General features: G+C 36.6%; 1 protein-coding gene across 4 annotated transcripts in view; it reads right to left on the bottom strand.

Moving 5' to 3' along the window:
• HDAC9 (histone deacetylase 9) overlaps positions 1-13,049 on the bottom strand; it is a 955,850-nt gene that overhangs the window by 381,666 nt on the left and 561,135 nt on the right. For all 4 annotated transcript variants that reach the window (XM_042967858.1, XM_042967863.1, XM_042967868.1 and 1 more), the window contains 2 exons: positions 11,411-11,526; positions 845-967 (listed from right to left, as the gene is read on the bottom strand). In XM_042967858.1, the coding sequence (XP_042823792.1) occupies positions 845-967; positions 11,411-11,526 (239 nt within the window). The remainder of the gene's footprint in view (positions 1-844; positions 968-11,410; positions 11,527-13,049) is intronic.

Raw genomic sequence — 13,049 nt, 5'->3', positions numbered from 1 at the left:
TGGAACTCCATGGAAGATGTGCTGCTAAAGTTTGAAAAAAACTGGTGCCAAGGGTTGGAAAAAATTTCTCTTTAAACCTAATGCATCCCATGACCTCTGCCTAAGTATTATTTACACAACAAGTCACAGATGAATTTTTCCAGGTAAAGCTTACACATCTTTTATATTATTTTGGGGAATACGTATAAAATAATTATTGCTATCTTCTGCTAGTAGGACAGTACCTCCCAAAGATCCTATTTCAGATGTCAGGACTTTTAAAGTAACTGATTCACTCTGAATCTCCTGGGAAGAATTTAATATTGCTCACAGAGAGGTTTTCCAGATATGTCCCTTACTATGACAGAGTCAGTAACTTAAATTCTGAAGATAAAGTCATTCACAAAATAAATTCTATAAACCTATGCTGCCTGCTTTAGAAGCTACAGCTCTCAACACAGGCCTGGGTTGAGTCCTACGTATGTTACTTAATGGCTCTGTGATCTTGGGATTTTAAATATTCCAAATCTCAGCTTCTTCTACTGTAACACTGTGGCCTGTAATCTCTGTTTCATGGAATGGCTGTGTGGAGCTACTAAAATAATATGTCTGGAGAGTACTTTCTTTTTTAAAAGCTATAAAGCATTATACAAATGTTAGTTATTATTTTTATAAATAGTATTATGTGAACCAGAATAATTCTTTAATTTGAAATGAAACTGAATGTCTCTGCACAACTCAGAGTGAAGTGGATGAATTCTCTGAGAAATGAACTCTACCAAGTTTCCCTGAAGTGTAAATATACAAGAAATGAAAGAGAGCTCCCCTATGAAAATATCACTTGGGCCACTGTGTAATGACTTACATTGAGCTGGGCTGGCACTGCTGGAAGTCCCAAGGTAATGTTGGGCAAAGAGGGAGAGGTATAAAGACTTAGCAGGTTCATGGAATCTTCGTGAATTAGAATGCGTTGCTGTGAAACCATATGCTGTTAACAACAACAACAAAAAAAAGAAAAAGAAAAAGAAAAACAAAAAGGAGTCTCAAAACATTATTATGTCATAAATTTTACTGTAAAATGTTCACATTTTGGAAAATATATTTTATATTATCATGATTAATCAAAATAGTCAAGTATATTAAATGTTTATTTTGATTTCTGTATCAAAAGTTCTATGTGCAAATTAAAATTCTCTTCATTAGAAATCACCACAAAATGTGAAGAGCTTCTGTGTTCATTGTGCAAAATTCACTTTCAAAATTCTACCTTTATGGACCATAATCAGCATGTCTGTCCTCAATTGGTGAAGTATAACAATTAAATTGAGTAATTCTTATGAGTGTATTTTTTGTATTACTGAGTAATGATATGTATATAATGTTGCTACAATCATTATCTTTATATGGATTAAACATCATTTTACTGATGGGAAAACTCACACAAGAAAATCTTAGATTAGATATCACCATACAGGACTTCTATAATTAATAATATCTTTATTAAGTATAAAATTTATGAATAGACAATTCTGTGTGGTGTATGTTTAGATTATTCATATTCAGTAGCTAAGGTAAATGTTAAAATATTACAAGTTCCCTGTGCCACAAAAGGCTTCATTTACACTGAAAATACCTTGAATGTTTTCGCATCACAGTCCTTTCTACAACAAATACCTTTTTTTAATCCAATACTAAGAGTCATGTTTTCCCACATGTGGCCCAATATGGTTGCTTGAATTACATTTTCTGTTTAACTCTTGCTTCCCTCCCAGAACTCTTATACAATAAGAGTTACAAAGGTCTTATTAGACTAAGGAACTCTGGCCTGATATGGTCCCCAAGGGAACAACATCCCTGAAAAAGAATACTCCATGTAACAGTATGACACAGTGACTGCTTTCTTCCCAAACAAAAAGCATATGGGACTCCAATAATAGACCACCTCCAAGAGGGATATTGCACACACGGGCTTTGACTAAAGTAAATATAATAACTTGTCAAGCATGTTTGGGGGAGCTGTAGATTTTCCCCTGGACAAACCTGGGATATCAATTAACTGGGGAAAATATCATGTGCTAATACAATGCAACCTCAGAATGTCACTGAAGAGTGATGCGCCACCAAAACACAGGATGTTATTCCAAAACATCACCTCAGTCATAGGTTTGTTTGGAGATGAGTCGTAGCCTTAACATAATAAGAGCAGAAGGTTAAATGTAGAGTTTTTTTCATTGCAACCGGGAATTCCAAGCTAACTCAGATTTTATTTTTTTCTCACAAGGACAAGGCAGATATTTGTGCATGAAAATCAAGAGGTATATTGAAAGTTTTAACAATACATTGCTTTTATATGCAACCCTTTACAGAACTAAAGTTGTCTAAAATGCCACAGCATAAAGACTGCAGGAAAAGATCTGATCATTACAATGTGTGAGATTGCAATTTTGCATTAGGAGCTCTAAGTAGCAGTTGCATATTTGCTCTAATTAAAAAGGCAAGCTTTTATTTTGCTTACATTAATATGCTTTTAATATTAATTTTTAGTTTGGAATATATGCTTGAATAAGAACAAAACGAATGTGTGAGGAAGCAAAAAATATTTTAACTGGCTTATTAGTTGCAAGCAGTAATTTATAATAAAATGATATTTCATTCACTTATGTTTTCATAGAAGATAAATAAATGTGGAAAAGTAAGCACTTTAAATCATGTACAATATGCATTCCAGATTGTATCTGTTTATCTCACAACTGAGAGTTGGCATGCACTGTGGGAATGGCACCAAAGATACCACAGGCTACACTAATGAGTTCATCTTTGTTTCACAGAATGAACTTCTGTGATATCTTTCCACCTCATCCCAGGAAGCAAACCTATGCTAAAGTAAGAAAAATACTTCTTCTTGGATGTAATAATAGCAGCAGCGGACCAGCTGCTCACATGGGCTTTGACTAAAGTGAAGACAACAGAAAATTCTCACTATGGGATTAAACTCTTGAAGTTTCATGTCAAAATCGAGTGTCTCCATTTCTTATGACAGTGTACTGCTTTTCAACACCTACCATGTGCCAACCTCTGGGCTAGGGACTTTTTTGGACATTAACCTATTTTTCATAGGCACTCTGTAGCTATCATTATGCTTCAGTTATGGATAAAGAAACGGAGTGATTTGCTCAATTCTGGTCCCTGGTGAGATCAGGAACATAACTTTTAAACTGATCAAGGCTATATGATTTGTTGTCAGGTACTGCTATAGAAGCTATATCTCACTGGACCACCATTACTGAAGGATATGGGAACCATAAAAAAAAGTACGGATATGGGGGACACTTTAGAAAAGAAGAGGAAGCAAAATCTGGTCCTGAGGCTGATGGAAAAGAATAAATGTGTGCAACTGGGAACCAGCTGACCTGGACATGAGAAGAAAGCGAAAGCCCTGGTGACTTTACAGACATGAGGGTGCTCAAGTCATGGAGACCATTCCTGAGGAAACAAGGAAAGTCGTGAGTCCCCCATGTTCACTAGGTATATAGCTGGTTCTTCCCACAGAGACTAATTGGTATAGTATATCACAGAACTTCAGGGATTTAGACATTACTTAGTTCATTTCCTTCAATTACAAGATAAGGTATCAGGCAGAGAATTTACATGGAATGGCTATAATCACAAATAACTTCACAGACCTGAAAAAATGTTTTCCTCAAATTATCTTCTTTAAATACAACTTTCCTTGATACAGCTTTTTGATCAACACAGTCTATCTGTTCCAGGTTAGTGATTCTTAGGAAGAACCTAGAGTTGTATTCTATCTACACGGCTAAAAGAGGGCAGACACACTTGAAAGCCAGCCAAAGACGTGGTGAGAGGTACCAATTCACTGAGACAGTGAAGGTTCCTGACCAGTATTCTTACAAGGCTGGAAGGTTACTCCACCTTAGCATTGTGGTGAGATCACAAGCATTTTCAGGCAAAGCCATGATTTTTCCAGGAAGCAATTTTGAAACCGACTCAGCCCTTAAATCAGAGCTGTGCTAAAATGCCATTTTCCATCTTAGAACATGGGGAAGATGGTTTTAATGTAAAAAAAAAATTCAGAACTAGAAAGCATTGCTGTAGTAAGATAAAATGGAAATATTAAATGTATAAGTGACCACCTTTTAATATTTACAAAACAATTAATAAATAACAATTCAGTTAGATTAACAGTGTGGCACTGTGCTATGCTAGTTAGGTGCACAGAAAAATAGAAAACTAACTAATGACCTTTGAAAACTATGATAATTAGAGTAGGGTTAAATCACTTCAATGGCACAGATCAGGGTGTCAGTTTTTTACCAGGCTTTGATTGGTAGCTAGGAGCATTTCACCGGAAAGAGCGTGATGTTGAGAAGAGGGATATGACCGAGTCAGGTGTTGAGGCAGGGAAGGCCTACTCACATCTTAATAATGACTCTCAAATTTTTTTTCTCACCATAATAGCAATTGGAAGCCTATCTTATGGATAATCTTTGCAATCCAAATGAATAAAATATACTGAAAAATTATATGTCTCTCAACAGAGCTATTAATTTTGCCATTGAAATCAGAAACCTGTTAGCTTCAATGAAAAGACTCAAAATCTCTTACAAAAGGAACATGGGCAAAAGTTAGAAAAATACAAAATCTCAGAATGTCATAGGAATTGAGACAGGTAAAAACCATCACACATTGCTGGTGGGACTGTAGACTGGTATAGCAATTCTAATGAGTAATTCATAAAAATAAACAAATAATTACACTATACGCTGTGATCCTAAAATTATTCTGCTGGGAATTATATCTTCAAGAAATTGTCTCATTAATCTCTCACTTATCATCATTTAGGATGATGTCCATTGAAGCATGAACTTTATTGAAGCAGTTTTTGGTGGTGAGTGAGAACTGGAGTTCATTGGGACATCCTGCTGGAGAACAGGTAGATAAAATGGAGCACTGCCCACCAGGGATTGTTACAGTGATTAAAAGCAAACTATTAGGTATATGCATCCATAATGACATGACTAGATCTAAGAACATATACTTAGTGGTAAAAATAAGAAATGGAATGAGGTTGATAACACCATGCTATTTACACTCACTAAAATTTGGGGGCACAAAGCAGAAAATACAAATGATGTAAGAGCCCATGCAAACAAAAAATACAGGAGAGAATGACTGCCTATGGGGGCAAGGGAAATGGAAGTGGGGATAGGAGATACAGAGGAAGGAAGGAAGGAAGGAAGGAAGGAAGGAAGGAAGGGAGTAAGGAAGGAATGGAAAGTAGGGAGGGATGGAGGAAGGGAGGGAGGAAGGGCAATACTTTTCTGACTCTTAAGACAAAGAAGTCAACAGATGATCTTTGATTGAAAACTAGTTATGTAAATAATCACCTACTTCTTAAGAAGCTCCTAGAGAAAGTGGGTGTAGAATTTTAAATTTACTACATGGTCAAAATTACCTACAATATACATGAGCATCAGATAGGGAATGTAAGTCTCTACAGAGTCTTGGTGAGGAGTAGTCTGGACTGGTGAAAATAAGTGTGGCCCCAGTGTCTTACATTTGAGCTCCATCACTTACTGGCTTATGACTAGGCAGCTAACCACCTTTCCCTGGACATCAGATCCTTTGGCATGAGACAGAGGTACCTCTGACTGGCATGATCTGGTAATATCTATGTGTAGTAGAATGGCATGCAGGAAGACATGCTTGTAAACCTCAGTCTGCTTTAGCTTTAAAAGGTCCCAGATCCCCAAATTAGACTATCTGAAAGAAAGCCACATTAAAAAAGATGGGACGCTTGGGTGGCTCAGTCAGTTAAGCACCTGACTCTTGATTTCGGCTCAGGTCATGATCTCAGGGTTAGCAAGCTTGAGCCCCGCAATGGACTCCATGCTGACAGTGTGGAGACTGCTCAGGATTCTCTCTCTCTCTCTCTCTCTCTCTCTCTCTCTCTCTTTATCTCTCTGCCCCTTCCCTTGCTCGCACGCTTTGTCTCAAAACAAACAAATAAACAAACAAAAAACAACAAAAAACCCCAAACCAAATATATATATCTTAATCATTTAATACTTACTTGTAGTTTTCACAGTGATTTTTTCAATAGTATTTATTTTCTATTGTCCTTTCAGATGGCAGATAGAAAATTAAAATCTCCATGTGATGAAGAAAGTTTTTAGAAATCTAAATCTCTAAGCTTTTACATTTACTGGACATCCAAAAATGTACTACTATAAAATGATATGGAGACAAAAAATATTATCATTCAACTGGGCTTCCTTTGCATTTAAAAGGCACTGCTGAAGGTCTCATTAAAGGTCTTGCTTTACAATATTGACTCACGTTATTCCTACTAAATGATTCTTTTGTCACAGCAGCCTCTTTTCCCCCAAAGATGGGGGGAAAGTGTTTTATCTTCTGCCATCGAAATCCATACCTCTGCACCCACTCAGGAGGAAGCATAACATTTACAGCAAATGTCACAACAACCATGATGAAACAATAGGCAGAGGAGTCATGTGAGATTGGGGCAAACACAATAGGTGACATTTCAGATGATTTTAGAGTACTTAACCTTATTATTAGAATCCTTTTTAAAAAATCGTTTGAATCTGCTGGAAAAAAAATTATTTAAAAAATAGCACAGCAGAGCCAGACACTAATGTTCAAATAGAAATAAACCAGCTGCTTGGCTACTGTTAACGGAGCTATCAAATAAATCTACGGACTCTAAAATAATGGTGTTGATATTCACGGAAACATTTGAACCCGCAGGCCCACAGTATTAACAATAAAGTAACTAGATAGGTAAAGACATTTCTGACTAGAGCTGGAAATAGAAACTCCTGAGGTTTCAGCTCCCCAACCAAGTTTACAAATGAGTAAAACAAGTAGCTCCAACAAGCCGAGTTCAGGAGTGAGCATATGCAAGAAATAGAAGAAATGGAACAGAAGTGGTCAGAGCAGATGGAGACTCACTCTCACATGTGATTTGCTGGCTTGAAGACAAACATGCTAATGAGTTTTCCCTACTAGGAGCCAGTACTGATAACAACAACAAAGAATGAACTCGTTTCACACTTCACAATTCACTACCCACCTTCCTAACACCGATCCCTCACAACAAAGTTGTTGGAGTAGGCATGACTACGTTTCACTAGATAAAGAATCTGAGGTCAGGGCAAGTTTAGCGACTTAACCAATGATGACAAAGTAGTCGGTTTTGGAGCCAGGTTCCTGTGGAGCCTGTCGAATGGAAGACCCATACTTTCAAATTGGCTGTGCTGTTTCCTTAGCGGGGACTTATGAGTAAATTCTCCTCCTACTTCTGTCTTAACCTCCATCTAAATTATGCAGGACATATGAATTTACAAGAGAAAAATTTTCCTTTTGTCTAAGCCTCAAGATCAGCCTGAGATACAGCGTTACTTTCCTGTTTCCTAAGTAAATCCTGTAGAGTAGATCCCGTTCATTTACACGGGCCGTGAAAGAATTAGGTGGCATGCTTTTATACTTACAGGTCACAGAATAAAGGTTCATTCAAATGTACACCGTTGAACTATTTTAAAATGAAAACTCACCTGTGCTGTTTAACCAAAGATGGTAAAATAAGCCTGTTTTGCAAATGGTGAACCAAGCAATCGGCTTGGCTTTTCAAAGTGTAGTTGATGTGTATTTTTCATACCTTAAAAATATTTCTATTGATATGAAATTACAGAAATCTTGGAAGATTTCTGTAAAAATCATACTAAACCCAAAATGATTGTTAATCAAGAATTGCTGAAAATATTTGTTTTCCTCTTTTTCTAGTGTAGGTGGAAGCATTTTGTGTAACACAGCTAGGATATTAATTTGTGGAGAGTTTCCATCTGAGTTCTGCTGTCTCTTTACCTCTCCAGTATGAATTATATTACAGACCTCTGTAAGTGCAACACAGCAGAAAACCACATGTTAGCCATCAGGGTTGAATTTTTTGTTTTGGGCCACGGAGAGGCTACCCATCAGTGCATAAAGGTCTGCCCACCTGGCCTTTTGGATCATAGTTCAGGCACACAATTAATTCATTATGAAGTAAGTCACTGCTTGCTTTTGAACTAGTCTTTCCAGCTTTGGAGGTGAATGTCCTGTCACTGACCTGAAGAAAAACCTCTACTCTTTCAAACTCCATTAAATCACATTTCCTTCTGTTTTTTTTTTTTTTTTTTTTTTTTTTTTTTTTTTTTTTTTTAATGGTGGGGGTGGAAGGAAAGGTTTGTAACAGAATATGTTCTATAAGTAGCTGAAAAGTGAGGGCACTCTAAACAGATATTTGTGACAATAAAGGCTTTAGGAATATAAAAGAGATTAAGACAGTATAAACAAATTTCTTTAATTGTCATTCTTCAATGTATATTATTTTGAAATTTAAATATAGGGTCGCATAATTTGGGACACTCAATTTAATTTAACAGGTCATAAAAAGTTTGAAGAGAAAATCTCACCAAAATTTTCCATTTACTTCCAATCTCACAATTATATACTTTTTGGTTGTTCTTTTATGGTGTACTAAGTACTATATATATATATATATATATATATATATATATATATATATATGTATATATATATATATGTATATATGTGTATGTATGTATGTATATATACACACACACACACAATACTTAGAGGGATGAGGAAGATACATATATTCTTTCATTTTATATATATATCCATATATATATGGATGTATATACATATATTCTCTTGTTATACATATATTATAATTATATATATATATATATAGTTAGTAACAAACCATGTCTCTCCCCATACTCCCCACCTTCCCCCCTCCAGAGAAATAACCATCATGCTAAATTGTGTGCTCATCACACCATTAATCTGTGTAAAATACACTTTCGTTGCATATACTTTCCCAATCAAGATATTGTACTGCTGTTTCTGAACCTAATAAAATACTCTCATGCTGTAAGTAGTCTTCTGCACCTTTTAGCACTAACAATGCATTTCTAAGAATCATGCATGCTGTTTAATGTAGTATAGTGTGTCATTGTTTTTTTGAAGGGCACAAAATTCATCCAGAGCCGATTTAGAATCCAGACCCTTTAGTGCTGAGAATCACATTCCTCAAATTTAAAGGAAATGGAAATCTAAAGTTTTTAGAAATGTCTGTGGCCAAGTTGTTCTTTTCCTGGAAACTGATTAAAGGGTCACAGAAAACTGACCAATATTGAGATATAAATGCATTAAAACAAATACAATACCTCAGCCAATAGTTCAAGAATCCCACTTATATCTATGATAACAAACACATGTGAAGAACTTATTCTATCTGGTATCACATTTTAGAAAGGAAAATGAAAAAAAGAAAGAGAGACAGCAGGATGGTGAGACACAAGAATAGATGAAAAATCTGGAGATAATGTCAAGGCCTGAATTGTTATTCTTCAGAGAGCTTCCAGGTAATCATAAGCAAGAGAGATTCTATCTCTTCGGCCCATTTTCCTTGGAAAACTGAGAGAAACTTTTGAAATCTACAATGCAGGTGTATTCCTCTAGAGAAGATATATATTTGCTTTTCGGACACGTAGGGGCCCTAACAAATCCGGGGCACTTTAAATGAAATTAACAGTTTGAGGTTATATAAATGTGGGATACAACTCCATGCAAGTACTAGCTTCTGGTGAAAACTTCTCAGGGAGAAATTCTGTCCCTGTATCCAGACACTTCTGGTGGCAGGGGTGAGGAGCTCACCAACATAGCATAGATACGGACTTTTGAAATTCCAGCTTAATGTTTCATGTTAGATTATCCTCCTTGGTCAGCACTGAGCTTTGCCTCCTTTCTCTTGAGTTTTGTGAGGCCCTAAAAACCAAAACTCAAAACTGAAGTATACAAATGTCCTCAGAGCAAAAGTGACTTCACTGGTTTCAATCCTTTGCTTATTAGGCATAACCTCTGGTTTTCTGCCTTCAATTATATTGTAGCCTGATTTTACAATTTATAAATAATGTGTGATAAGTATATGGGTGCGTGTGCGTGCGTGCGTGTGTGTGTGTGTGTGTGTGTGTGTGTTATGTGTGTATGAAATTACAAAGACACAGATATTGGCATAATGTACTGAAGACATTTCTATCAGTCAGGCTAACTATCCAAAATCAACTGGGTTGTCTCAGGAAATAGCAAAGAGAGTTCCCTATAAGTGTTTTAGTGGAAGTTTGATAATCACACATCAGGAAATATACATGATCCAAGAATCTGATATTTGATCAGTCTCTTTCAGCCCTCAGTTACCATGACTCTTATAAAATACAAGGGAAGAAACATGTTACAGTTATATATGAGATGTTACTGTACAGCCTTCCCTGCATGGAGCAATTCATGGTAAGGAGGAATTATAATAACAGAAAAGAAAAATCAAGACTTTCAGTCAATTGATGGGGTCTTTTGGGGGTGCCTGGATGGCTTAGTTGGTTAAGCATCAGACTCTTGATTTCAGCTCAGATCATTATCTCACATCTTAAGGTTAATGAGTTCCAGCCCCACGTAGGGTTTTGCTTTGATGGTGCAGAGCCTGCTTGGGATTCTCTCCGTCTCTTTTCTCTCTGCCCCTCCCCTGCTTGTGTGTGCTCTCTATTTCTCTTCCTCTGAAATAGATAAATAAACTTAAAAAAAATTGATAGTGTCCTCAAAACAGCCTATTTCATAAGAATGGCTATTAATAGACAGTTGCCTTTGCTTAGCCTAATGCCAAAACTACATAGAAAAATTCTTGTTGACTCACAATTTTATTTTCCTCTATTTTTACATCATTGGTTTCAATAAATTATGTGTTGAAAAATGTTATTAGGGTTGACTGCATAAATTCAGATCAATTTCCTTTAATATTTCATTCTTCAAAAACAGAGTTCATATCTTATTCATCTTTATATTCCCATTCCCAGGAAAAATGGCTGGCACTTAGTAGGTCCTCAGTAAATGTTTGCTCAGTCGAACCCTATGTTCCTCAGCTGTAATACTCCTTCTTTTTTTTCATCACTCGCCAGGGAGAACAAACCTACTTTGATAGGCTGTTCTACTGAGAGATTTTCATGAGGTTGTTTTTGCGTATTTATGGGTCTACCCCCATCAGAATAAAAACAAACATAATACTACTGAGCTGCACAACTGCTGGGCAGTGTATACTCAGCATCACTAAAAGGTTTTTTTGAGGATTACATTTCAACATTTTCAAACCCTGATTGTCATCCAAACTTTGTAAATAAGATCAAGTTTATTCAATTCCATATATTATAAGCCTACAGAAAAATAACTAAGAACAGGTGGCTTTAAAGTTCAGTTCAGAAAACTCACTTCGTTTTACAAGGCTCATCAAGGATCTAATTTTTAAAAGAACCAAAATAATCAAGAGTCTTACCTCAGCATGAGGAGTAGGCGGCAAAACTGAAGTCTCATTTTCAGTAACGTTACCGGTTGGCCCATTGTTTGGTGAGCTGGGGCCAGACCCTGGAGAGCTGCTACTGACTGAGGATTCTGAAAAACATTGTGAAGCACAAACAGATTCATGAAAAACATACAAAGATGAGCTTTAGTTATACTCTAAGTAACATACAGCACAGAACACTCTTTTCCTTCCCTATGGGAATGACAAGCACCATTTCAGTACGTTAAAAACAAAAACAAAAACAAAAACAAAATCCTGTGGAAACTTTTGAAACATTTCTGAATTTTCATACCACTTTTCTCCCTTTGTTTTTACTGTTAAAAATACAACCTAGTACTCAATAGTTTCTAGAAAAGTAAGGCTATCCACTTAGAGATCATTATAGAAGTTTTTGATGAAAAAAAAAAAAAAGAAGTTCTTTGGTATAAATTCTGAAACACATCTTTCTCACTGCCTTTCTGTCTATATATTTTGCTTACATTTTGATTAATCTGCTCTTTATCTTTGATTCTTATTTGCTGTTTTTTGTTTTTAATTTTTTTTAACATTTATTTATTTTTCAGAGACAGAGAGAGGCAGAGTATGAGCAGGGGAGGGGCAGAGAGAGAGGGAGACACAGAATTTGAAGCAGGCTGCAGGCTCTGAGCTGTCAGCACAGAGCCCGACGCGGAGCTCAAACTCACAAACTGTGAGATCATGACCTGAGCCGAAGTTGGTCGCTCAACCGACTGAGCCACCCAGGCACCCCTTTGCTGTTCTTTTAATGAGAAAAATACACATTAAAAAAATACTTCAAGGAGCTTCGTCTCCCCTAGACTCCTAATTCTTGTCCTTCCTTGTGTGACTACTGTTTTCTCATTAATGTCTCATTTTCATATCCTGTCTTTAAAAACAAAAACCAAGAAGTTATTTTCTTATATCTGCCTTGTCATTTTAAACCTATATTATTTATATCTTGTGTGTGATATTCAGACCGAAGTATTTCCTTATTTAGAAATCACTGCCATGAGCACTAGAACTCAAGGCAGCAAACAAATGCCGCTGCAGGATTCTACAACATTGTACTGGATGAGCTCTGGAAGGGGAGGCAGCAACTGATTTTTTGGGATCACTGAGAAAGTCTTAGAAAATAAGTGATATTGCACCTGGTGCTTGAAGAGAAGTGGTTCATGATACGCAGGCAATGGAGAAGAAGGGAGTGGAGGAGAAGGCATCGCAGGCACGGGGATGTGCCAAGGCTTAGAATTTTAAAATAACATGGCTTTGGTGGAAAAGGGGCAGAAAACTCTGGAATTTAAAAAAGAGGGAGATGGCAAGTCATTCCCATGTCAATTATTGGGAGGAAAGGGGGCATAGGTTTGGAAACAGCATGCACTTGAACCTGTGTCATGGGGAAGACAGATGTACAGATGTGAGAACAGCAATGTCAATTTAACTGCTATGATGCTATGAAGTCTCTGCCTAGATAGTGAAAGTAATTAGTATTAAGTTCCAAACACAGCTCATCCCAGTTACATGAAAGCTGGCAGAAGAAGGGGGAGGAGTACAGGTGACTAAAGCTGTCTGTCTGGTAGTCCAGATCCCCCAAAGACATTTAGAAGAAGTACAACAT

This window comes from Panthera tigris, chromosome A2 (assembly GCF_018350195.1).
Source record: "Panthera tigris isolate Pti1 chromosome A2, P.tigris_Pti1_mat1.1, whole genome shotgun sequence".
In the NCBI taxonomy this organism is placed as follows: Eukaryota; Metazoa; Chordata; class Mammalia; order Carnivora; family Felidae; genus Panthera; species Panthera tigris.
This window is presented reverse-complemented; position numbering and strand designations above follow the sequence as displayed.